The sequence below is a fragment of the Piliocolobus tephrosceles genome, chromosome 2 (assembly GCF_002776525.5).
Source record: "Piliocolobus tephrosceles isolate RC106 chromosome 2, ASM277652v3, whole genome shotgun sequence".
Taxonomy (NCBI): Eukaryota; Metazoa; Chordata; class Mammalia; order Primates; family Cercopithecidae; genus Piliocolobus; species Piliocolobus tephrosceles.
In genome coordinates, this window is record NC_045435.1 from 82,720,419 (window position 1) to 82,746,845 (window position 26,427).

Sequence of the window (26,427 nt, forward strand, 5' to 3'; positions counted from 1 at the left end):
AATCTAGAGTTCTTTTTGTTTGTATCTTTTTGTTTTTTCAGAGACAGGGTCTTGCTCTGTCGCCCAGGGTGGAATACAGTGGTGTGAACACAGCTGACTTCAGGCTCAGCCTCCTGTGCTCAGGCAATCCTCCCACCTCAGCCTCCCAAGTAGCTGGGACAGGCATGCGCCACCACGTGTGGCTAAGTTTTAAATTTTTATATAGATGGGGTCTCACTATATTGCCTAGACTAATCTTGAACTCCTGGGCTCAAGTGATTCTACTGCCCTGGCCTCTCAAAATGCTGGGATTATAGCTATGAGCCACCACATCCAGCCAATTAATAACTCTTTGCATATTCCTAATTCTACCAATGAAAAGTAACATTGTAAACAGCCAAGTTAACATGTAAGGGTCCGAGTGGCTCTGCCTGGTGCACTCAGCTTAATGAAGTTACTCAAACTTAATACTGGCTCTCTGGGGCCAAGGTTAGCACTTCCTTTGGAGATACTTGTGAAATACATAACATAATCTTCCCAGAGAAGGAACTTTTTTAACATTCATTATGTATTATTTTCTTTTTCTTTGAGACAAGGTCTCACTGTATCACTGAGACTGGAGTGCAGTGGTACAAACATGGCTTGCTGCACCTTCGACCTCCTGGGCCCAAGCGATCCTCCTCCCTCAGCCTCCTGAGTAGCTGGGATGGCAGGTGTGTGCCACCACACTCAGCTAATTTCTTAATTTTTTGTACAGATGAGGTCTCACGATGTTGCCCAGGCTAGTCTTGAACTCCTGTTCTTCAGTGATCCTTCCCCTCTATCTCCCAAAGCACTGGAATTACAGGTGTGAGCCAGTGCACCTGGCCTAACGTTCTTCTCCACTGAACACCTCAACTCGACATCCTATCATCTCCCTAACTTGTATTTCTCCTCAGTTGTGGAGCCTAGCAGCTTCGTGTAGTTAAGTCTACATGACATAGGAATCTTGCCCCCAACCTTAGCCTGGGCATGTGGCATGCCTGGTTTGAATTCTGCTTCCTCCCTGCCGTGTGCATCCATGAAGCATGAATCTCAAAACCTGTGAGTATAAACCTGAGCAGGGAGGGAAAGGAGGGCCTAAATATTGGCAGTAGGGAGGAAAGAGGAGGAGAAGCAGCCTCCCTGAATTCACTGACCATTCCTGCAGAGTATCTAAGATGAGGTTCTAAATTAATGATTCCATTCAGATGTATTCAGCTATAACGCAAGCTCTCTGGCACTTACAAACTGGAAACAGCCAACGTCCCCAGCTGAAGGAAAGACCTACTCTAGCTGTCACCTTGCGGGGCCTCCACAGCTCCCATCTCCACAGTGGCCTCTGCCGGAGAGAGTCCAGGGCTATCCCAGAGCAAACCTCACCCTGGGGACTTACCGTGTTCCGGAAGGAGTGGCTGCGGATGGGGTCCTCTGCGGCCAGAGCGGCGCTGCTCAGCATGATGAAGACGAGGATGAGGTTGGTGAAGATGTGGTGGTTGATGAGCTTGTGGCAGCCCACACGGATCCTGCAGGGAAAAGCAGCCGCTTGGAAACAGTCCCAGAGAGGGTGGAACACACTGGGTCCTTAAGAGTGCGGGGCCAGTGCAGCAAGATGCCAGGCAGAGGGCAGTTGTCTGCTGTGCCCTCTCTCCGGCACACCTGAGCAACCTGTCAGCCCCACGAAGCCCACCAAAAGCAGCCCCTGTGCACCATGTGTGGTGTGTCAACTCTGGGCTGGGGGCGCCACACTGAGTCCTTGGAAGTGGGGCTTGTTGTCTTTCTCAAGATGGGGAAACTGAGGCTTAATAAGAGAATTCTAAAGGACACTAGTAAGGCCAGGGGCAGAATTGATCCAGGTCTACATGACTGAAGTTTTTCCATTATGACAAGAAGCTCATCTGTTTATCTTCCCTGACTGAGAGAAGAAACGGAGGCCAGGCCTGCCCTCGACAGTTCACACAGGATGAGATGAATCCCAGGCTTGTCCTGCAGGTGCAAGTTCATACTGTTTATAGGGGCCTGCAGTAACTGAGGCTTCAGGACATCTCTGGTTGTCTGCAGATTTTGTAATATATGTTATCATTATTTTTTTAAATTTTGGAGTGGACCCACAAGCAGTCCTCAGAAGGTGAAGTTTGCAGCATCATTTGCTAACATGCAAGGATCTCATGGCCCAGCATGAGAGTTTTCACCAAGTCCTGTGGTCTCATGAAGCTAAGGAGGGCAGCTCATGCTCGACACCTGGGCTCAAACGATGGCTCTGGCTCTCTGGGCCATCAGAACCTCGCTGCTGTCCCCAATGTGCCCTGCACCTGGTAGCAACTGGCTATCCTTACCCTCAATATTTGACTTTAGAATTTAAACATATATATACACACACATGTATGTATATATACATATATGCGTATGTATATACATATTCGTGTATACATAAAACATGTATGTTTAAATGGTAAAGTATACGTATGTGTGTATACATATATATAATATATATGTACATGTTTAAATGCTAAAGTGTGTGTGTGTGGATATGTATACAAACCTATGTGTAGTCTGTAGGAGGCTTATAAGCCTACAGATAGGTTTTCCTTTGAAAATATTTTTCCACTTTCAAAACTGGAGTCAACCTTATGTGAAGGTGACCCCTCACTTTAAGTCCTGCCTTTTGCCAAAAGGCCTATTTAATGCTGGGCGTATCCCCCAGAGGACCTGAAGGTGGTTAGCAGCTGAGTCTGGGGAAGAACTTCGAAGCTAGTGAGGGCAGGAGTGCTTTGCGGCTTTGGGTGAAAATAAGTCCATTCCCTCAACACATATATATATATATGTGTGTGTGTGTGTGTGTGTGTGACGGGGCTGTAGGTGTCAGCAATATCAGTTTAATAACCTTTCTTTTTTAAAGGACACCCAAACAGTGGTGAGCTGTAAAAGCTACCATCGTATCTTCATATCTCTGAGGATGCCAGCAGGCCTTGCTTCCCACCTGTGTCTCCCTAGGGCCAATGAATGATACAGAGTTGTTCTCTGACAGCCAAGAACTACTTCTGCAATTCTAGAAACCTTTCCAGGAGCCGTTTATCTCCCCTAGCATTCCACTCAGTCCCAGATGATTTAAAACCTAGAAACTAGCTAGTAAATAAACATCTTCCTCTTATAGTACTTGTGAGTCATTGCCCCGTTCCTTGTGAGCACCTTATCATTTTAACATGAGAAATGCTATTTTAAGTAGGCTATCATAGAGCTGAACTGAATACTTACAACCTATAAAATATCACTGTGCAATATGACTTTATGATGATACAACTCAACTGGGAAAACTGATCAATGAAGTGGGGGATCTGTGAGGATGAGGATGCTCTGCAGACCTTGGTCACAAAAATTCTCATCCCACAAGGCATCCTAACAGAAGATCCACTCGTTAGAAAACATTTCCATGGCTGGCCGAAGCATGGAACACCAGAGCAGTGGGCTCCAATTGGAATATGCTGGGGTGGACAAGGCTTTCCCCATTGCTGTCCCCACGCAGGGGTGAAGGCAGGGAGGAGAATCTAGAATGCAGCTCCTCCCAGGACCTGGTCACACCCTTGCGGGAAGGAGGCAGCTAGGAAGAGATGAGCTGAGAGCAAGAGCAACAGTGGAGGAGAGAGGGGTTGGAGGGGACTTGGGTGAGGGCGCCAGGGACACTCAGGTTCAGAAAGGGCTGTGAACCACTTCCCCTCACCCCCACCCGAGCCACCCTCAAGCAACCTGTAGGGTCACTGGCAAGAGGCAGCCATGAGAGACTAGAAGGGGAGTATTTACGGGTTGGTCTTGCTAAGAATGAAGAAAGCGCTCCCTTCAGGGATGGGGGCAATTTTTTCCTTCATGTTCAACTCCGAGATCCTTCGAGGACGGGGTCCGGCAGGAACCTCAGGTTCATCCTCCTCCTCTTCCTCTTCCTCTTCCCCTACTTTAAATGAAATACCTTTTTTATAGGCATGAAATAAAGACTACATATGGGTTTGAATTATTCTTAATTTCACATGCAAATTTGGCTTAAACTTTAACAACATCTACCTGCTTACGTGAATCAAAACCCTCCTGCTCCTTCAGAATATGGACTGAGTGTGTGTTGCAGGGGTGAGGGTTGCTGAGAAGTGTCCCCATCTGGTGAGCATGTTTAGTTCGTGGGAATGATGAGATTCCCACCAGGATAAGATCTGACCACAGATGAAAGGTGGCGGTGCTGGGATTCTCACTGCCAACCTCCCAGCATCTGGCTGTTTCCCCAGTAACCTCCTGGTTCACCCTGGCCTGAGAAACTGTGTGGGACTTTTAGTCTCAATCAGCAATTAGGCTCTCAACTCCACAGTCCCACCCATATCAACCAATAAAGGCGCCAGTCAAATGTAAAAGGTGAGCGCTAACACCGGTGGGTCTCCTGGACCAGTCTCCCAGCAGAAGTTGGGACTGCCCTGACCCACCTGCACTTTCCCTCCCCATCACCTGGAATTTGGGTGACACATGCTGCCTGTGACCATGGGAAAAAGGGGAGCTAACTGGTTCCACGGCCTTGGTGGCCTCAGCAGCTCACGTACACGCTGCTGTGCTGGCTGGCCGCAGACTCAGCAGGTCACAGAGCAGTAGCAAAGCCACACAGCAAAGCCAGCGTCTCCGGCCTCTGCCACCATACCTGGCACATCGCAAGGTGGGTAGGGGTCCTTGTCTTCATCCTCTTCTCTATAGTCATCGATTGTAACCTAGGATGACAGAGACATCTTAGGAGGAGGGGAGACTAACTAAAATGCACTTCACAGAGGAGAAGTCACCCTGGCAGTCCAGCATAGGGCATGGATTCCTCCCCAAAGTTGCGTCTGTATGTGGGTGTGCAGGGACAGACGGGTGTCCCCAGATGGTGATTCTGCTTCAGACAGAAGTCCTAAGGGCAGGTGAGGAGAAGGCTGGTTAAGCCCTGACCCAGTCGTAGTTAGCCAGCATCATCCAGGGCTCTGTCCTTGCCCTGTGCCAGCGGTCACTCATACCATGTGATAACGCATCTCACACTCCTGTCTTCCTGCCAGACTGTGAGCCCCATGAAGGCAGGGACCTGTCTTCTTCATTCCTGAATCCCAAGTGTCTGACACATGATAGCCACTCGGTAAGCATTTATCAACTCGATGAACAAAGAAAGAACAACACAGCCAGGGCTGTCATAAATGGGATTAAGTTTGACAGTGTAGCCCTGAAGCCACCTGACCCCTGGGATTACCTCAGGAAACAGACCTCTATTAAAAATGAAGCTGCTAATGTGATGCCCTGGATGATGCTGGCTAACTACGACTGGGTCAGGGCTTAACCAGCCTTCTCCTCACCTGCCCTTAGGACTTCTGTCTGAAGCAGAATCACCATCTGGGGACACCTGTCTGACCACGGGTCGAGCCTGATTGCACAATTCCAATAAAGAAAACAAAAGTGGTCAAACTAGTCAAATCTTTATCATATTGGTTTTCTTCTGAAATATCAGTGAACACAGCTAATTGCCTAAATTCAACCAGAACCCCCCTGGGAAGCCAGGGTCTATATGGTGTGCTATATTCTTCACATCAAAATATTACAAGAATGATACACAAGACACTTCCACAGTGTAAATGGTACATGTATGGAGATACCAACAGAATCACTTTGAAACAAAAAGGGGAGAAGTATCTTAGAACACATACCTTGTTGTCACTGTTGGCTATCTGGTTGACTTCTGGTTTGTTGTTCTTTTTGTTTTCTAGGCTCTCTTTTCTAAAGAGAAGAGAAAAGAGCACAAGAAACTAAACAACCATGTTACTCTGTATAAATATGCTAATCAGGATTCTGAATCAACAATGCTCCAATGAAGGACAGAATTTAATTAGAAACAACACTAACCACAAGAGCCTAGCACAATCCAAACTCAGAGCTTCCTGGTAATCTCAATGCAATGGATTCATTACACAGATCATCTTATTAAAATTCTCATCTGAGAGCTAATCAGCATTGAATGCATCGTTTATTTTATGACGCCAAAATTAACTGCAGTGATTCTTTAAGCATGGGGACATGTGACTCCCACTCTCAGCTCCAAGGGATGAGAGCCAAGAGCCTGGCTTCTGCCCAAGATTCTATCCGTTTTGGTCTGCAGTGCATGGTCAACCATGATCCACAAAGCAGGAACCTGGGGGGCTGCAGCTGCCATGATGCGGGGGTGAGCCTGGCAGGCTGCACTTGGGGGAGGGCTCCCCACGCAGCCCCTAGACAAACATGTCAGGGGAAAATGGGGTTACCTGGCAATCTTTTTCCTCTCCTTTTCTTCTGCTTCTTCTTTCTGAGCAGTGTTCAAACTTTCGGCATCAGCCAAATTGTCTACAGCGATGGCCAAGAAGACATTCAGTAGAATATCTAGTTTGAACTTTTTAAGGGCACAACACACTACTAAATGCAACTACATGTGGCCAAACAATGGCAACGCCACACCCCTCTGCATCCTGGGAGGCTGGTAGCAAGTGACTATCCCAAGTGTTATACTCACACAGCAAAACTAGACTACCAGAGCCCTGCTTTTCAAACAAAACGAAACAACAACAAAAATAAATATAAAAACCTGTAAAAGGACAGTCTATAGAAGTAAAATTAAGATTCACTAAAATCCATGAAAACCCACTAATTTCAACATTTCTCTGTGTGTGTGTGTGTCCAAACATCTACGTATCTATAGCTATGTTATACATTATATACAACGATCTATAATATAAACATGGTTTATATATAAACATATAAACCAAAGTAGTTTGGTTTTTTAATTTTTTTTTAACACATACTACAACTATAACATATATCTTCAGGGGAGTGCTTTCCAAAAGAGACCACTTCAAAGGTTGCAAGTTATTCAAATGATGATCCCCTTGCACAAGATAGTATGAGAATTTCTCCTTTGAAATAACCTTCAGAGTCTACAGATAACTCATTCATTCCTTCATTCCACAAACACTGACTGACTATAACATGCCTGACTTACTGCCACCTGGTGCTGGACTATTGTGAATAGTCTCACTGCAGCTCGATCTTTGATCACTGTACCTGAACTTGATTTTTGCCCTCTCCAGTCCAGGACAAATTGCTTCCTGAGGCTCATTGCAGTTCCAGTTAAAAAACACAATAAAAGGTTAGGTGACTAAACAAATTATCATGTTTTTTCACTCTTACTATAATTGTTATATACATGACTTTCTTGAATGTTTTTATTTTTAACAAGTATTCTGAACAAGACTCCTAAATCAGAAGATGCCTGTTTCTTACCCATTAGCAGTGAAGCATGTTTTTGAGAAGCACAGGGATGAGAGGGCAGTAAGCGAGAAGGCCCCTTTCTGCGACAAATGCTTCTCTCTGCCTGATGCCCGGCCATCTGTAGGCAAAACCGCAGGAGCCCAGAGACCCCAAGACAGGAGCAGCACAGCACAGCACTGTCCCATATGTCCCGTGCAGTCTGTTACCTTGGATGGGTTGCTGAACACGTAAACCAACGTAACCTAACAAGGAACAGATGATGAGATCTCTGTGAGGGAATAGCATGCCTGACTAATCTATTCAAGGCTTTAAAGAGGAGAGAAACATAAGTGAATTACATTAAGACTCAAAAAGCCTTTGACGTGCTGGCCTATTTTTTAACTGGAGCTGCAATGAGCCTCAGGAAGCAATTTGTCCTGGGCTGAAGATGCCCTGGTAACATGAGCATTTCTCTGCTAGGCCTGGGGTAATGGTAACTCAGACAGGGGCTAGTGATGAGACTAGCTGTAGTGAGTATTCCCTCCATGATCTCAGTGAAGAAACAATAATCTCTCTAGTCTTGCAATGACACTCAACTCCTTTGGGTAGTGGAAAGCAAATCCAGAGTAATGAGCCACAGTAAGATCTTACGAGCTTGTAACAAACAACTTCCCAGAGAAAAATCCATCATCTGCATTGAGAGGTATTACTCAGACCCTCCTAAAGAGTAGCATGCTCTGAAATTCATCCAAAAAGATCTACCAAGCACCTCTAATGTGCCAGGCACTGTTGTGGGTGCTGAGGGCACAGGAAGAAACACTGCACACCGGAATGTCTACTCTAGTTGGGGAAGACAGAGCATAAGCAGCTCACTAAGCACCTCTGATATAGTCACACGTGCTATAAAGAAAACAACATGCAACCACAGACAACCACCAGGGACTATTTCTCCGCAGATTTAAGCCCAGGAAGTTGCTGTGGCCTAGAGAGTCAACCATGAGGACAGCAGAAAAAGAAAAGAATGACCATTCATTTACCAAGTGCCAACTATGTGCAAGATCCTGTACTCTACTGAGATATGTGAATACAAAAAAGATTCCTGACTCAAGAAGTTTATCCATCTAGTTAGGGAGGTGGAGGAATGCCCGCTCAAAATTCCAATAGACAGGCTGGGCACAGTGGCTCTATAATCCCAGCACTTTGGGAGGCCAAAGTGGGTGGATCACCTGAGGTCAGGAGTTTCAGACTGGCCTGGTTAACATGGAGAAACCCCATCTCCATTAAAAAAACAAAAATTAGCTGGGCATGGTGGTGCACACGTGTAATCCCATCTACTCAGGAGCCTGAGGCAGGAGAATCACTTGAACCCAGGAGGCAGAGGTTGCAGTGAGCTGAGATCACACCACTGCACTCCAGCCTGGGTGATAGAGTAAGACTCCTTCTAAAAAAATAATAAATAAATAAAAATCCAGTAGACAGAAGAACCTACAGGCAGTGAGAGATGTGGATAAAATCTGAGGGGGAGCTCAGAGGTAGAAGAAACCTCTCTGGGTGGGAGACAGGGCAGGGGTGGCTCTGTGGAGGAAGACTTAGAGCCGAGTCAAGGGACTAGAAGGATGTATATGTGTTGAGATGGGGTTTTCATATAATACCGTATAGCACAAAGCATTGTCCTTGTAGAAAAGTGGGCAGGTTTGCACTGAGGTTACCACACTGAAGAAAATTTATCAGTGAGCCAGACAAGATAAAGGAGGAAACACCTACAGAGATCTGGGCCCCCTTAGAAGAATTCAGATTAGGACCTTTTACAATGGAAGGGTGAAGACCCAGGTGTAGTACCGTGTGTGTATGCTGTTCATGCATCAAACATTCATTAAAGGCCTCTGTGTACCAGGTCTGGTGCTAGGCATGGAGGACCTGGAGATAAAACATCGAGAACCAAAGGCTGCAGGATCAGGAAGGGTCTGAATGAGGTAAATACAGATCCAAGGGCCAATTCCAGGTCTAGAATTAGAGAGTGCCTCTTGACAGGGAAAAGGAGTAAAGTAAGGCAGAGAGAAGTTACGCAGCATGATTTAGCAGCTAGCCAATGGACACTTGATCCCCAAAGATGGACAGATCAGCAAGGTGAAATTAGCCCAGGGAGCACAGATCAGTCCACAAAGATGGCTCCCATCAGTCACGAAGGGTCTTAAGAAGTCACAGATGGACACCTAAGCTCCCGATAATTATAACATAAAGAACCACCTGGCCTTGTGCTCAGCCATCCCTCAGGACCTGTACAGGAGACATGATGCCAAACTGAGTGACCTCTGGGACCAGCACGTGTGCTGTCTCACACTCCTTCCCTGGGCTTGCTTCTCTTAGCCAGAACGCATCCCTCAAAGCCTCTCTGGAATTCTACTTACAGGACGCTGTCCCCCAGCAGCATGGAAGAAAAGCAGATATTGAGCTAATACGGTAAAGGCATTCATCTCCCTGCCACAACTACTACCACCACCATCACCACAGAGAAACCCAGAGGAAGAAAAACAAAACCAGATAACGACGGCAACAACAAAGCCTGGTCAGCTTGAAGGATACAGTTACCACAAATGAAGAGGATGATGAAGTAGATGCAGACGATCATTCCTGAAGAGGACGGGCCCCCGTAAGCCATGATGCCGTCGTACATCACAGCATTCCAGTCTTCGCCTGTCAGAATCTGAGAAGGCAAACTGGTATCAGCCAGCAGGTGGATTCACAAATCGCAGTCACTCTCCAGAGCCCCTCGGTGGCTGCCTAGATCTGGTTTAAGCTGCCTTTCACAGTCCAGTTTGCACTGAACAAATCCATCTGTTATCCCATGGAATTTCTAAAACATTGTTTTTTAACTACACAAATAGACAAGTTAATTCTTTGAGTGAAAAAAAAAATAACCTTATACTTAAGACTTATGTTTTGTTTGTTTGTTTTTGAGATGGAGTCTCGCTCTATCGCCAGGCTGGAGTGCAGTGACTTGATCTCGGCTCACTGCAACCTCCGCCTCCCCGGTTCAAGCGACTTTCCTGTCGCAGCCTTTCAAGTAGCTGGGATCACAGGCGACCACCACCACACTTGGCTAATTTTTATATTTTTCGTAGAGACAGTGTTACACCATGTTGGCCAGGCTGGTCTCGAACTCTTGACCTCACGTGTTCTGCCCACCTTGGCCTCCCAAAGTGCTGGGATTACAGGTGTGAGCCACCGCACCCAGCCAAGACTTAACGTGCTTTTTCGTTACACCCCAGCCCAGTTTTAGCCCCTTCTCCAGAAAGCATGCTCTTTCTGTGTCTCTCTGGAACCTTCAACTACGGATTTAAAAACGTTTACAAACAAAGAAAACAAGCACTAGGTGTCTTCTCTGAGTTTTCAGACATAAAGGGTTTCATGCTATGCAAAGTTTTCTGCAACTGGCTTGTTTTTTCATTCAACAACATACTCTGGAGACCCTCTGTGTCAGAAGGTGCACCTCATTCTTTTAACAGCTGCATAGCATTCCACATAGTCCATCAACTGTGGAAATGGATAATTATACCTATGAAATTACAGAAGCAGGAAATTCTAAATGTCTCATGTAAATTTACAAAACTACCTCAAGAGTAGATATCACCAATGACCTGACATTTAATCTTCTCTGCTGATCATACTTGATAATTCAATCCATGATGAAATAGAATCAGATGAACAAGAACAGTAATGAAAAAAAATGCTCTCTTCCAACGACAGATAGAGCTCCTTTATCTTCAATCTGGACTATATATTTTTAAAATTTAAACTGTTATGGATCACAACCAAACAAAAATGGGCAAATGATTTGAAAAGATAAAGTAATTCACAGAAAAGGCACTACCGATGGCTCTGAGTCATATGAAAACATGTTCAACTTCACTCCTGATAAGAGGAGTATCTGTTAAAAGTACAATGAAACGCCATTTTCACCTATCTGACGGGCATCCCAAAGCATGCTCTCCACTGAGGGGAGAGGCAGTGAGGCAATGGGCAGTGTGAAGAGACTGAGCTAATACAACCAGAAGGAGAGCACTTGGGCAAGGGTTTCAACATTTAAAATGGACACACCCTCTAAAGCAGCAATTCCATTTCTGGGAGTTTGTCCCACACATCTACAGCCAACACATGTGCCCTCTGACGCGTGTTCAGGATCACCTACCAGAGCCCTGTTTATGTGGGCCAAGACCGGACAGAACTAAATGCTTGTCAGCAAGGGACTGGTCATATGAACAATGGCACATCTGTACCACTGCATGGATACAGCATTTCAAAGGAGGGGCAGCCTTTTACGGACCAAGCAGGAAGGCTCTTGAGGACACTTGAAGTGATAAAAGCAAGATGCAAAACGGCACGTCGAGTGAGCTCCTGTCTGTGGAAAGTCACCTACAGGTAGCTTAACTGAGTTGTAGCTATCAGAAAATGCAGATCTAAGCATACACAAGAAACTGTTTAATGGTGGTTGCTTCCTAGAAGAGGAAATTTGTGGCTGGCTGGGAGAATTATTATTCATTTGTAACATTAGAATTTTGTGCCATATGCATGCATTACCAAAAAAAAAAAAAAAAAAAAAAAAGAAAGACACCAGTTTCTCTGAAAGAAAAAATTTTAAAAAAAGAATGGCTGATTAGCAGCCAAAATTTAAGTATAATTCAAACAACAAAACTATGGTTTACAGTAGATTATATATGCCTCAAAATGACCAGGTGGGAAAGAATTGTCCAGATTATTCCCTTTGGTCTCTGGATTTCTTCAGAAATGGGTAAGTGACTCATTCACGGCAGAGAGCTGGGCATGGAAAGGGCCACCACAGGACCCAGCTGTCTGCTGCCTTTCCTCTCTGGCAGGGCTCTGCAGCTCTCATCACACAGGAAAAGCAATGAGGACAGGTGGGTCTTTTAAACTTATCCATCAGACCCTGTCCAAGGAGGAGGGTTTTGAGCACCTCAGCTTAGAATGAGGGGAGCGTGTGCTGCTGCTCTGAGCGGCAGAGCCATCGGTGCCTCTCTGCAACCACCGCTTCCTTCTCAGCCACTGCCTGCAGAGGCCTCACAGCACAGGCACCCTCAGAATCTGTGTGTCCTCATTGCGTACCGGGAGGAGGACAGAAGGGCCAATGGCTGTCACAGTTCCTACTACTCTGATTCCTCCAACTACACACCAAAGAATAGAGGCATGAGAATTCGCTTCTTGTGTAAATCTATTATAACTAAGATTATAAACTAGCCTGCCAACAAAAAGTAGCAAAGGAAAAAAGAATTTTAGAGTCTATTTCAAAGAAACCTCACAAAATCAATCAAAAAGTTTTCTGAGAAGAGCTTGAGTGTGAAAAACATTTTTTAAAATTATTTTATAATGTAGCTAGAAGTCTTTAAAAAATTACAGCACATAACATAGACAGCTGGAGGATGATGCAGAACAAATAACTTAAATGACACAAAATTTACCAGGCTATCATTAGGGCAGATATGAAAAAAAGGGAGTCCTTTTGTCTTCCTGAGTGTGAGCAGACAAGAAGGCAGAGGAGTTTTAGCTGCTGCTCACAAAGTGCTTTTCGGGGAACGGAGGGAGGACTCACCTGGAACACTGTGAGAAGTGCTTGAGGGAAATTGTCAAAGGTGCTCCGCTTGGTTTGCGTTTCATCAAAATTAAACTTGCCGCCAAATAGCTGCATCCCAAGCAAGGAAAAGATGATAATGAAGAGAAAAAGCAGAAGCAACAGCGAAGCGATGGACTTCATGGAGTTTAACAAGGATGCCACTAAGTTGCTCAGGGAAGTCCAGTGCCTATAAGTCAAGATGAGGGTGTGAGCTCAGAACACCCATGCGGGACAGAGCAGAACATCACCTGCCGGGGAATGATGGTCGCCGCCTCTTGTTCATAACACATTTGCAGTGGGACCCACATTTCCTTACCTGGTCACTTTGAAGATTCTTAAGAGGCGCACACACCGGAACACAGAGATTCCCAGGGGAGACATGATTTCCAGTTCCACCAAGATCGTCTCAGTGATTCCACCACACACCACGAAGCAATCAAACCGGTTGAAAAGAGAGACGAAATATGCTTGGAGGCCCAAGCTGTACATTTTTACCAGCATCTCGCAGGTGAACAGAGCCAGGAGGACTTTGTTGGCAATATCTGGAAAGACAAAGGGGCACCTATCTTCAGGGTCTCCCGCAAGACACGACGGCTCCTGACCCTCACACCTTCCTCCCTAACAGACCCCACCGGAAATACGCCAATACCTTGTCTCTCCCTTCACTACCTCACCCAGGACAGAAATGTGGCCTTTGCGTGGACAGTCTGTCCACCAGGCTTTGGTCCTGCTTCTGCTACAAGCTAGGTGTGTGACTCCGGAGAAGTTACTGGATTTCTCCAGGTCTCAGTGTCACTGATGACAAAATGGGAAGGGGCAGCTCATCACATAATCCTTGACACCTTCCAGCCCTAAAAGCCTACGATTCTGCATTGACACTATCAGGTTATACATATTTTTTCATTCAATCACACAAAAAAGACCTGTCTGAATTTGTTTATGGCATGATGATATCAAAAGCAGTCACCTATCAATGTCATTTCCAACAGCTGAAAATACCACCAAGCAGGCTGGAGAGGTGGAGGGAGACACGTTTGACTGGATGAAAGGAAGGACTTTTCAAAGGCTCAAAACTGTCAAACCCAGAATGGGCTGTCTCTGGGGATGAGTGTCCCACACTCCACTGCTGGAGCATGCAAAGCAGGGGAACCAAAACCATCTGCCACAAGTACTACAGGGGAAAATGAAGCGTCCCCGATGAGCACAGGGAGAAGGGGTTATGAGGTCCCTTCCGGCTCCGAGAATCCTCGGTCCTACGTTGGCTCAGGGCCAGGACAGTTAGATGCTCAGCATTAAGCGGCTCCAAGGTGCTTCACTACGCGGCACAGACGGCACCCTCGCTCTGGTAGGTGCTGTGTCTGGATAGTTGTACTAAGTTTGTCCTCACTAGAAACGTTCTGATACTTCACCATGCAGCAATCAGATAAGACCAAATGGCAGCTGGACAGCCACAGAAATCTCTAGTTCAGAACAAAAAAGGAATGGCCTCTGCTTGTACCTTGAATCTGTGTCAACCAATCTGGTTGATTGTAGTGCTCAGAGGAAATGGTTAAGGTGTTCAGAAACACCAGGACGATAACCAGCCAGTAAAACGTGACAGACTTCACGGCGGCCCTACATCTTCTGCGATTGAATCGGTTCCAGCGACGCCAGCGTCGGCTGAAAGACAAGCAAACATTACTCCCTAGATGACAGATACAGCATCTGAGTATCCAATAAATAGGATTGAGAGATAATTTGGCTTTCACTCTGGAGGTCCAGATTGGGGTGGGGGTGCAGGAAGTAAAGATGAGCACAAATGGCACAGAAATTAACAGACCTCATAATAAAAAGTATGTTGGTCTTAAAATGCGACTTTTAAAATATTACATTGACTTGATCATGCTATCAGTTTCCTTCCTTATGGCTTATAGATAACTCCAGAATCTGTCATATGCAGCCCTTAAGTGGGTTAGAAAATCTAAATATTCATAGATTCATGTGCAGATGCAAAACTACACTTGCACACATATGCAGTTCCTATATCCACCATATGGGATGTGGATCTGCTCATGCCATCGGTGCAGAGAGCCACTTCGCTTATTATACACATCTCTTGCGGCATCTCAATCACCATACAGAATTTACCAGGCAGCAAAGTGCTACAAAGCTAGTGTTTTTTTTTTTTTTTAAGGGCATCTTTTCAATCCTTTCTTAAATCTCTGAGGTTCCTTCAGAGCCTGGAGAGTTGTCAAAGCTGAGTAGGACATGAATTTTCATACTGAGTCATCAGGTGCCCTTTCTAACTAGTGATGCTCAAAATATACCTTTAGGAGAAGAGCCAATATTGAATCGTGTTTTCATAAAAATAAAATGAGCTGAGCCAAACAGACAAGTAGCATGTCCTCCACCCACCTTCAGTTCCTGTTTGTGATCAGAGAAAATATTTTCTCCCTTAGCCTGTCTCCTCCTAGAAAACCTTCCCTGCCACAAGGGGATGGTTTGGTAAAGTGTGCCGTGAGCTGCAGCTCAGTGACCCAGATGCCATGAAAGGGCCAGCCAGTTGGTGAAATCAGTCCTCTCCAGGCTGTGCTGCCTCACTAACGACAATGGGGTACTTCCTCTGGGGGCCTGAGTCAAGAGGAATCTCCAGGCTACCCAAGCTGCCCTGGCTGACTCAGCTGTGTTGCTAGGCAAAAAGAAAATCTGTAACCCAGGAAGTGAGCAGAGAAAGAGTTGTGCTAACTCTTTACCAAAACCTGGATCAAGCAAGGTGCACTTTATTATTGCTCTTGCTGTGCCGTTTCCAATGGAAAGAGCAGCTTCTAACATGTTGGCCAGCGTGGAAAAACTCTACTAAGGACACTAAAGACTGTTCCACTCACAGCTGGGTTTCTCCTGGGACGCTAAACTCGGCAGACACAAACTAGTACTGTATCTTACTGGTGAACCACAGCATGCCTACCCATTTACATTTGATGGACCTTTGGGTTATTTCCAGCTTCGGGTAAGTATGAATAAAAGTGGTATAAACACTCATGTTACAACTTTGTATGGGCATATATCTTCATTTCTCTCATACAAACACCTTAGAAGCGGAATGTCTAGGCCACATATAAACACAGTAAATGTATGTTTAAACTTTATGAGGAACTACCAAACTATTTTTTTAACGGCTGTGTCATTTGACACGTCCACCAACATTGTATGAAAGTTCCCACCAATCAGCATCCTTGTCAGAACCTGGCATTGTCAGATATTTAAATCTGATTCACTCTAATAGGCGTGTAGTGGTATCCAACTGTGATTTTAATGTGCATTTTTGTAACAACTGATGGTCATTTCATGTGCTTATTTGCCACCACATCTCTTCTCTGGTGAAATGACTATTAAAAAATTTGCCCATTTTTTATTGGGTTTTTCTATTATTGACACTCTTCTTTATGTATTAATCTTTATACATATGGGATTACCAGTCCTTTATCAAATATTCTTTGCAAATATTTTTCTCCAAGTCTGAAGCTTACCTTTGTATTTTCTTTTGAAGAACAGAAGTTTAATTTTGACAAAGACCAATTTATCTGTTTGTTTTCTGTTACAGAGGGTATACTGCGTGTTGCATCTTCAGAAACCTTTGCCTAACTCAAGGTCACAACGACTTTCTCCTATGTTTTCTTTCTGGAATGTTCATGATTTTATATTTTATATTTAGGTCCTTGTCTATTTTAAGTTAGCGTTTATATATAGTAGGAAAATGTTTTTGTTGAAAAATAACACTCAGACGGAAAAGTACACAAATCATAGGTATATGGTTCAATGAGTTTTACCAACCGAACATGTAACCTGCATGCACATCAAGAAATGCTAGTACCTTGAGAGACTTCTTGAACTCCCTTTCTATGGAAAGCTTTCGAGCAGAAAAGTGACAAGGAGCATCTCTCTTAGGGAAACGACTCAGAGAATAAGGAGAATTAACGGGGAGGCAAAAATCGTTACTGGGTCTTGTTGGTTTGTTTTGACGGAGATTTTTGGCACTAATTACACTGCCCCCTAAGGCAGGCTCATAGGATTCAACTGACTGACTGCAATTCGGTATCAATGTTATAACCCATAGAGGAAAACTCAAGTCCCGAGCAATTCTACATAAAATTCAGAAGCGAGAACATACAAAGACAACACACAGGCTAACGAAGAAACAGAAAGAAGATACTGACCTGAGTTTGGATTTTGAGATGGCTTGACTGAAAGAAAGACAAAAAGTGTTAAGATTCTGGTTCCGAGGGCTTGAGCACACACTCCCCATCATTTCAGCTGAGATATCATAAAAGCCATGCATACAGCCTGGACTTAGCACCCCTGGTTACCACAGCAGGCCAGCGGGGGCAAGGCCAGAGCAGAAATCGGGGTGCCGCCAGGGCCAGAGAAGCAGACCGAGCATCGTCGAGGCCCAGGTCAGGGAAGACTCAGCCAGATTCCCTGCGGGCCCTGGCAGCAGGCAGTAATGCAGGGGCCAAAATGAAGGCAGCAGAGTCTCTCCTGCCACTCATCTCAACAGCAGCATTTGCTGCTACTACCGCAGAGGGAGCACTTCACTAGGAGTCCCAGTGCTGCCATTCTCCCACTGGGGGAGTATGGGAAAGCAGCATGTCTTTTTGGGCCTCAGCGTTCTCATCCGTAAAATGGGGATGACAAACCCATTCTCTGTCTGCTTCATGATGTCTCAGAGAGGGCAGAGCAAGAGAATGGAGGCAAAATCACTTCACAGATGGTTGCATATTCTGCCCATAACACATCATTTTTATGAAACTCTGCTAAGAGTAAGATTGAGTTCTCTTAAAAATGATACCTGCACTTTACAGAGATAAGACCTGAAGGATACCAGCAAGCAGCAAACAAAACCAAACCGCACAGGGCTCCCCCACAGCTGGCAGTGCCCAGCACATTCTGCACTGCTGGTCCTCCCAGCCACCCCCTGCCCCGCCAGCTGCTGCAGCCCAAATCATCTAGAAAAAGCCAGTGAGTGTTAATGCAATGGTGCCTTCCATCAGGAGGAGAGGCTGGTGCAGGGCTCCAGGGAAAAAGTGCCAGGCACTGAGAAGGCAGGGCCTCGCCATCCAACCGCCAGGCCTGAGGTTAGGAAGGTCCCACGAGCAAAGGAAAACTTCAATACGTAGCACATTCTAGTCAGCAACTCTGCCACAGAAGCTCTTCTTCAAAAGCACAAATGCCAAACCCAGGCTGGAAGGAGAATCAGGCCTTTACCCCCACCGCCGACACCCAGAGGGCCCCGCCTTGGCCGCGCCTCTCCGTCTCCACCAGCACCTAATAGACACAGCAGGCGGCCAGGTTAACCACCACACTCTTCATGGGCTCCACTTACAGGAAGAAGCATGTGAAATGCGGGGAGGGGGTGTGCAGAAGGGATAGCCCTGGCACAGGAGGAAGTGTGGCAAGGGGTACGAGAAGCCTTCCCGCCCGCCGCACCCAAGGCGATGGCCCGGGGCTCTGCTGCAGCCTGGGCCATCTTCCTCACCACCTGCTTCTCTGAGACAATAGGAAGGGAAGGAGGGCGAGTGCTCCCCACACTCACCAGAGACTTCCACAGCAGCCTCGGGTCTCGCCTTCGCCGCTGACGTTCTCTGTGTTCACAGACTCAGTCTCACTGGTGGGCATGCTAGCTGTGGGGAGAAGATGGGCTTCAGAGAGCATGCGGGTTATGCTGCATGCCTGGGAGCAGGCCAGGTGGGAGCCTCTGCCACCAGGCAGACCTCTGGAACCCAGGAGGAGGACGACAAGGGCCCTCAGAGGCTCAGCTGGGCTAAGAGAGTGCCAGGGAGCCAGGCCTCTCCACCGCAGGTGAGCCTCTGTGCCCATGGCCTGTAGGGAAAGCACAGAGTCCCCCTCCAGAAGGACATTCTATCCACCTAGACATTTCCAAGAAAGGAAGCCAAGGGATCAAAGTGAATCCTGTGGCTGGGTATAGCACCACTTTATACTCCTCATCTCTGGGATCAGACTGAGAAGCCACCAAAATGTACTTTACAGGTACATCTTTGCTTGCCCCAAAAGGTGCATGTAGGTACCATGCACAACATTTTTTAGGGTTAAGAACTCTATTTTTTTTGCTATTTTACCTGATGCTGAAGTTGTGCTGAGCTTGTGAAGCCAATACGCAGAAAGTTCTTACCCAGTAAGCTGGCCCTAGAGCGCCAAGGAACTAGAGCGTTACGGGTGAGAGAAGAAGGTTTTTATCAACCAGTGAGCAGAGGGTAAGGTTGACTCTGGTCCCAGTGCGACTGAGGTCTCTGGGCCCGTCCCACTCCTCCATGGCAGGATCCTGAGTGGAAGTGGAGGAAATGTGGAAACACGCCCACTAGAGTGTGGAGGTCCAGGGGCCACCCAGGGCCACCATCTGGTGCATGAGCATCTTTTCTCATCCACTTGATTCAACCCCATAAACATCATGAACACAGGCTGGAGCCCAGGCAGTGGAGGAGGGTGGGGGCACAAAGAGGGCACATAGCACCCCACCCACCTGGAACAGGGGTGAGGAACAGGCAGCCCCCAGCTCACTTCCATTAGCTGTGAAGAGAGCTACCTCAGGGGTCTGTGCAGGAGGTTCCAGAGTAAAGAATAATTAATTCTGCCGGGGGGCAGAGGTAAAAGAGGAAGTCACCGAAGAGAATCCACATGTACTTCCTTTTTCCTGAGGCACGGCTTTGAACTGTAGTGACTGTTTTTACAGACCTTATGGTGTCAGCAGGAAAGCTTGGCCCGTGGGCTCGGCCCATGTGGCTCCCATTAGCAAGGATGCCTCAAGTTTCATCTGCAAATACTGGTAGTGGGTTGGAAGCCCTATTGCAAAGATTCTGAGGCCCAGCCCAGGCTCAGAGGGAAAGGAGCTGGATCAGGCAGCTCTGCGTAGGAGGCTGTGTTCTGCCCGGCTTGCTCATACCAGACTTCATAAAGGTAACAACAGGGATATAGGTGGAACCTGGCTCAAGGAACCCAGTGGTCTGAGAAGTAAGTTTTTTGAGGATACCAAAGAAGATCCCTGATCTGTTCTGCTTGTGAGTGCCCGAGGAACTGAGCCTGCCTGCACAGGAGCTTCCACAGCCATGCCCAGGAACACTGAGGAAAGGGTGTCAAAAGTTAAGACCAAGTGAGTAAAATTATAGACTCATGTTACATCACTGGTACTCTCATAGAATAATTTTCTTCTCTCCTAAGTCAAAAGAAACCAATTACAAACCTTGATTTACTTTTTCATTATTTCATGCAAAAACAAACAAACAAAAAAACTGGACAAAAACAAACAAACAAAAAACCGAATCAAATCATGGAAAAACCTAAAAAAAAAAAAAAAAAAAAAACTCCATTAACACACACTGACACACAAGAAGCTATTCACGCAATTCTCCTCGACTGTTCCTCACTCTGATTCAGCAGAAAGGCTAGGAGATTACAAAATCCAACAAAGAAAATCACAGTGGGAGACCCTTTTGACATCTGACCATGTGTCAGTTCTGTGCAGCGTTTTCCTTGGTGGTTACTGCAGTGACTGAGGGGACCAGGAAGCAAGGGCAGTACGATGTGGGGAACCCACAGTCCTGGTTCTGTTTTCTGAGTCTCCTGGGCAATGGGCCGCCTCTCTCCAGCCTTCACTTTCCTGTCTCTAAAATGGTGGTGTGAACTTCACAATCTTGAGGATCATTTCCATCTTTAACAGTTTGCTGTCTCATAGTTCTAATGTTAATCATGTTGGAACATTAGTCATAATTTTCAAAAGAGCAAACTTCTGAACAGATTAAGTCTTTGTGGCTTTTTAATCTCTGGAGTCTTGTCTCATGCTGGTATCAGTACAGTCGCAGCATTTCATTTTAAAAACAATCTGATTGAAAGAGATAAATTACATATTTTCTATGGGAACAGGGTCATCAGTTAGCATTTCTGGCTCCCTGCCAGCTATTAGTGTATGAAATATTCTAGTTGCTCCCTAGACTAATTGTGGGGAAAGACAAGAAGTAAAACCAAACTCCCCAAACAGCCCTGTGCCAGGGCTCCACTGAGGGCGAGGGAGGGTCTTCCTGCTCTCTGAGCTGACTGTCCTTCAGCTGGGTTGGGATGGTGGCTGACAGCAGGTGCACAGGTTGACCGGATCTAAGTATAGCCCCGGGTTTGTGACCTGACTTCTGTACACCACCATTTCCTCATCTGTGAAAGGATAAGAATGAGATGAGGCATGCAGAGTGCTGGGTCCCCAGGGCTTGATGATCAGTGAGGCCCACACATGTTAACTCCATCATCTCAGAAAAGCTCTCTTGGAGCTCCCCGGAAGCAAAGCGACCAATCCAGTGTCACTTCGCCCTGGCCACTTTCATCATTGCACAGACGCATCTAGTGTGAGCAATCTTCCATACCTCTGAATCAGCTTTGGCTATCACTCTCGGTTTGTATCTTCTTCTTTTTTTCTTTTTTATTATACTTTAAGTTCTAGGGTACATGTGCACCACGTGTAGGTTTGTTACATATGTATACTTGTGTCATGTTGGTGTGCTGCACCCATTAACTTGTCATTTACATTAGGTATATCTCCTAATGCTATCCCTCCTCCTCCCCCACCACCTGACAACAGGTCCCAGTGCATGACGTTCCCCTTTCTGTGTCCAAGTGTTCTCATTGTTCAATTCCCACCTATGAGTGAGAACATGCGATGTTTGCTTTTCTGTCCTTGTGATACTTTGCTGAGAATGATGGTTTCCAGCTGCTTCCATGTCCCTGCAAAGGACATGAACTCATCCTTTTTTATGGCTGCATAATATTCCATGGTGTATATGTGCCACATTTTCTTAATCCAGTCTGTCACTGAGGGCCATTTGGGTTGGTTCCAATTCTTTGCTATTGTGAATAGTGCCACAATAAGCATACATGTGCATGTGTCTTTATAGCAGCATGATTTATAATCCTTTGGGTATATACCCAGTAATGGGATGGCTGGGTCAAATGGTATTTCTAGTTCTAGATCCTTGAGGAATTGTCACACTGTCTTCCACAATGGTTGAACTAGTTTACAGTCCCACCAACAGTGTAAAATTAGAGACTTAAATGTTAGACCTAAAACTATAAAAACCCGAGAAGAAAACCTAAGCAGTACCATTCAAGACATAGGCATGGGCAAGGACTTCATGTCTAAAACACCAAAAGCAATGGCAACAAAAGCCAAAATTGACAAATGGGATCTAATTAAACTAAAGAACTTCTGCACAGCAAAAGAAACTACCATCAGAGTGAACAGGCAACCTACAGAATGGGAGAAGATTTTTGCAATCTACTCATCTGACAAAGGGCTAATATCCAGAACCTACAAAGAACTCAAACAAATTTACAAGAAAAAAACAAACAACCCCATCAAAAAGTGGGCAAAGGTTTGTATCTTCTCTGTCTTTAGCTGAGTTATTGTCTAACTTTGCCTTCTGTAGGCATAGCCATAGCAACTTCTCCTGTCATAGCTGTTTGACACCTAAAGAGCCACAGCACATAAGAAATAAATATATCCCAGAAAGATGTTGCCAGGGCTGAGGAGAAGTGGAGGCAGATGGAAAAGGAAGAGGACAGTGCCTACGCTAGAAATTGGAGACCTCATTTGGTCCTCAAAACAGACCTTGATCCAGCCCCTAAATCTGGGCAGAGGAAACACACTCTGACCAGGCCCCTGGCAGCCTATCTTCTCCAGCTACTTACTCCCTACCACAGGACAGAGAGCGTTCCCTTTTCCAAAAATATTTGAAAAGATCAGGCTCAGTGGGTATAACAAAGACCTCGTTTATGAAAAATAAAACATTTTACCCTTTACTTGCATTAGGCATTCATTTTTTTAATGTTAATAAATTGATACGACTTTCCCTTCCTTTAGCCCCAATAGGATCTCATCTATGTTTTTTAAAAATAAGGACAGAAGAATCATAGACTGTTACAACCAGAAGGGGCTTCTGAGAGTATATGAGCAAACTCTTGATTTCTCAAAGGAGAGAACTGGCCAAAATGCCCTGGGACACGCAGCTGAGACTGAGAAATCTCTTCTGACTTCTGCTCACCACTCTTTTCAAGTATGTACTGTGGTTTTGGTACATACTTAAATATACTGGTATACATTTTGGTGTTAGATACTTAAAATTCCACAAATCAAAAAGTTCCAAAAAGCCAAATGAGTCTATTATCTACCAGTGCTAGTTTACTATTCTGATGACCTTTATTAACCGCTCAAAATCTGGCATATAACCAGATCACTTACAGGATATCAGCCCAGTGACCGAGGATAGTACAAAAATCAAGCTGCACTGGTGACGACTGGGCTTGTATAAAAATCCAAACAGAAAAAGTCATAAAAACTCATGTAGGTGGCCGGGCGCGGTGGCTCACGCCTGTAATCCCAGCACTTTGGGAGGCCGAGGCGGGCAGATCACGAGGTCAGGAGATCAAGACCATCCTGGCTAACACAGTGAAACCCCATCTCTACTAAAAATGCAAAAAATTAGCCGGGCATGGTGGCAGGCACCTGTAGTCCCAGCTACTTGGGAAGCTGCAGCAGGAGAATGGCGTGAACCCAGGAGGCGGAGCTTGCAGTGAGCTGAGATCATGCCACTGCACTCCAGCCTGGGCCACGGGTGACTGAGCAAGACTCCATCTCAAAAAACAAAAACAAAAAAACAAAAAACTCATGTAGGTAAAGCCACGGGCAAATTACTGGAACACATGGGCTTCTCCTAACTGGCTTCCATAGCATTGTGACTGCCCCATTTAGGCGATGGCCTTGTCCCCTTCAGCAGGGACTTAGTGTTAATTGCTGACAAGTGGCTAGGCTTTCTTAGGGGTGCAGGCAGACCCCTCAGACCTCCCCACATTGCCGACAAGTGCCAGTCCCCTACCATAGAAATAAGCACCAGGGGCCATCTGCACAGGAACAAGCTGTGAGGCCTCTTCCCTGGCACATTCCAGGAAATTGGAATGTTAGAGTTTTGTTAGAGTTCATTTTTTATATAAATTTAAAAACTACTTTCGGTGAGTCTGGGAAAAACCAAGCATTAGGAAAGCCTGTGACCTGTGAGAGGATGCTGGCACTACAGTTTGCCTGCTGAAAATCCGGGGAAGCTCAAGGCCTAAATTGTGCAATCTATTCCAGGCATTGGGATCTCTGGGAAGAGCTCCAGGGCAGACCCTTAGGCTTAGAGTGTGGTGGACTGAGGTGGGGCCCTGGGTGCCACTGGGGGTGAGGGGATGGTGGCAGACAGTAGCCCTGCACGTCCCAGATGGTAATTAGTTTCCAAGGCCTTTGCAGCATGGGCAGCTGGGCCAGGCCCCTACTTGGAGCACTCTGTGGATCTGGGTCATGGCGCTTCTCTTTAAGATCTTGTACTGGGCCAGATGCCATCATGGGCAATACCACACACAGTAAACCAGAGAAATGTGCTGCTTCTCAGGCCAGCACAACTAGCATTTTCACCGAGGTGTAGACATTTATCCATCTACTCTCATGCTGAAGGACGACATTCATCTCAGCCAAATGTGTCAGGCTTGTGAATTCAGAGGCAAATCACACACACACACACACACACACACACACACACACACACACAGAGCAAATGAGTTTATGTGGGTCTAAGCAGGCAGCCTCAAAATTATGTTCACCATTAACAGGTACAGCAAAATCTCAGATCAACCTTCAGTGATGGAGGCTGATGAGGTAAAAAATGATGGAAGAAACGTCAGGAAAGCCTGGTTCTTATCAGGTGACAAGGGGACAAGGGCCTCTTTTCCCCTACGCTTGGCTACCAGATCTGTAAGATGAGCTGTAGGACAGTATCAACTCTAAGATCTATTTACCTCTGACCTGCTATAACTGCAGGAAGGCAGAAACGCCCACACGCTGGCTGGTTTTACCACCATCTACCAGGGGGTTTCCCTTGTATTCCCCCAGCTCTGCAAGGAGGGGAGGGCACAAGAAGTGAGCCCCTGCCCACCACCCTCAGGAGGGGAGCCAGGGGTCAAGCCAGCGGCCTGCCCAGAAGGACTGAGTCCAGGTTCTCTGCATGCAGAATGTCCCAGAGTATGGGGTACAGCCCAGGAAGTAGTAACTCCCCAGAGGCCTCAGGGTGTCACAGGAGAACCCCAGTCCTCCAGTCAAGGCACCCCAAAGGGAAGGCTTGCCACACATCAAACTGAGCCCGGAGCCCTCTGGTCTCCTTCTAGAACCTGTCCCATTAGCAGTATAATTCACAGATGTCTTTGGCCTCAGAGCCTCATTCTTCTGTTCTCCACAGGACAGGCTTTCTTGCACACTCAGGAATTTTTTTTAGCATTTCCTTCCACCTCCAAGCAGTCTAAAGCTTCTCATTCTTTTCAAAGGAAAGGGTAGGGGGTGAGGCTGGACAACTGAGCAGTGGCTGAGTTGTGACTGCCTTCCTAGGGGAGAGGGTACCTGACACCTAGATCTCATGTTTTCATCTTATTTTCATGACAAATATGAGCAGTACCACGACATACAGGCCTGCCAAATCCAGAAGCAGCCCACACACCCCCTAAAGGCACATAACATGCTAGTAGTGACACATTAGGCCACCACAGGGTAACAGCCTCTTGCTGCTGTAAAGAAGCCAGGTTCCACTTGGAGAATGTGGGTCAAGGCCAGACCAAGGTTTCCATGTCTCAAGCAAGAATTATGCCCAGACAGTAACTATCTCCGCGTGTCCAGGGACAGGGACAGCCCAGCACCCATATGAGGGCTCCTGCCCCACCTGGTGCCAGCAGGGTCGGGTCCTTCCTGAGCCCCCAGATATTTCAGTCAATAAAAAGCCATTCCCACTCAAAATAAAGTTCCTTAAATGTGTCAGCCTGCCTCCTCTCCCTGCAGATCTCAGAAAGACAGTGGAGAAGCCACAAGAATCCTTAGAGAATCACAAGGCCCAAGCCTGCATTCAGGAAGGCAGAACCAAGGAGGGGTGTTTTCTTTTCTGGGGACAGAAATCATTTATCTCCCTTTGGTAACCTCTCCAGAGCTATATCCCTACATTAGTCTTTAAAGACATTTTTCCTTATGTCCATGACACTATTTCCTGCTTAGTTGAAGGCCATTCTTCTTGCTAACACCTTCAGGTGCTGCATCAAGCCCAGCCTCCTGTCCATAAACCTTCTGTGAACACTACAGCTAAAAAAGGCAGCCCCAACTCTGCCCCCAACTCACTGTCCCACCTCAGGCAAGTTCCGCCTCCTCCTTCCCCTCCTCTGGGGGCCACAACGTGCTGAATGACAAGGGCTTATATCTGATAATCTCTTAATTCCTTTTCACTTTTAGGCCTTCTGATGAGACCTAGACTCTAATATAACCCTCTTCAGCTATCCATGGGTTGTTCCTGTCTGCATCCCATAACCTCTGAGCTCAGCATTCCCATGGAGGCAGAGGCCACTTCAAAGAAAAGAGTACAGTGTGTCCCCTCTGTTCCCTTAGTGGCTGGCTTCAATTCCCTGTGGTCTGAATCTTCTTTTTTTTTTTTCCTTTATTTATT

At 46.2% G+C, this 26,427-nt stretch overlaps 1 protein-coding gene across 4 annotated transcripts in view; it reads right to left on the reverse strand.

The window, feature by feature from the left end:
• CACNA1D (calcium voltage-gated channel subunit alpha1 D) overlaps positions 1 to 26,427 on the reverse strand; it is a 333,155-nt gene that overhangs the window by 77,595 nt on the left and 229,133 nt on the right. For 3 of the 4 annotated variants that reach the window (XM_023189557.2, XM_023189555.2, XM_023189556.1), the window contains exons 10-20: positions 18,459 to 18,546; positions 17,083 to 17,109; positions 14,388 to 14,548; positions 13,206 to 13,431; positions 12,869 to 13,076; positions 9,847 to 9,967; positions 6,285 to 6,399; positions 5,694 to 5,763; positions 4,667 to 4,733; positions 3,796 to 3,943; positions 1,394 to 1,523 (exon numbers count right to left, since the gene is read on the reverse strand). In XM_023189557.2, the coding sequence (XP_023045325.1) occupies positions 1,394 to 1,523; positions 3,796 to 3,943; positions 4,667 to 4,733; positions 5,694 to 5,763; positions 6,285 to 6,399; positions 9,847 to 9,967; positions 12,869 to 13,076; positions 13,206 to 13,431; positions 14,388 to 14,548; positions 17,083 to 17,109; positions 18,459 to 18,546 (1,361 nt within the window). Of the gene's footprint in view, positions 1 to 1,393; positions 1,524 to 3,795; positions 3,944 to 4,666; positions 4,734 to 5,693; positions 5,764 to 6,284; positions 6,400 to 9,846; positions 9,968 to 12,868; positions 13,077 to 13,205; positions 13,432 to 14,387; positions 14,549 to 17,082; positions 17,110 to 18,130; positions 18,191 to 18,458; positions 18,547 to 26,427 lie in introns of all 4 variants that reach the window. The other variant, XM_023189554.2, reaches the window with a different exon arrangement.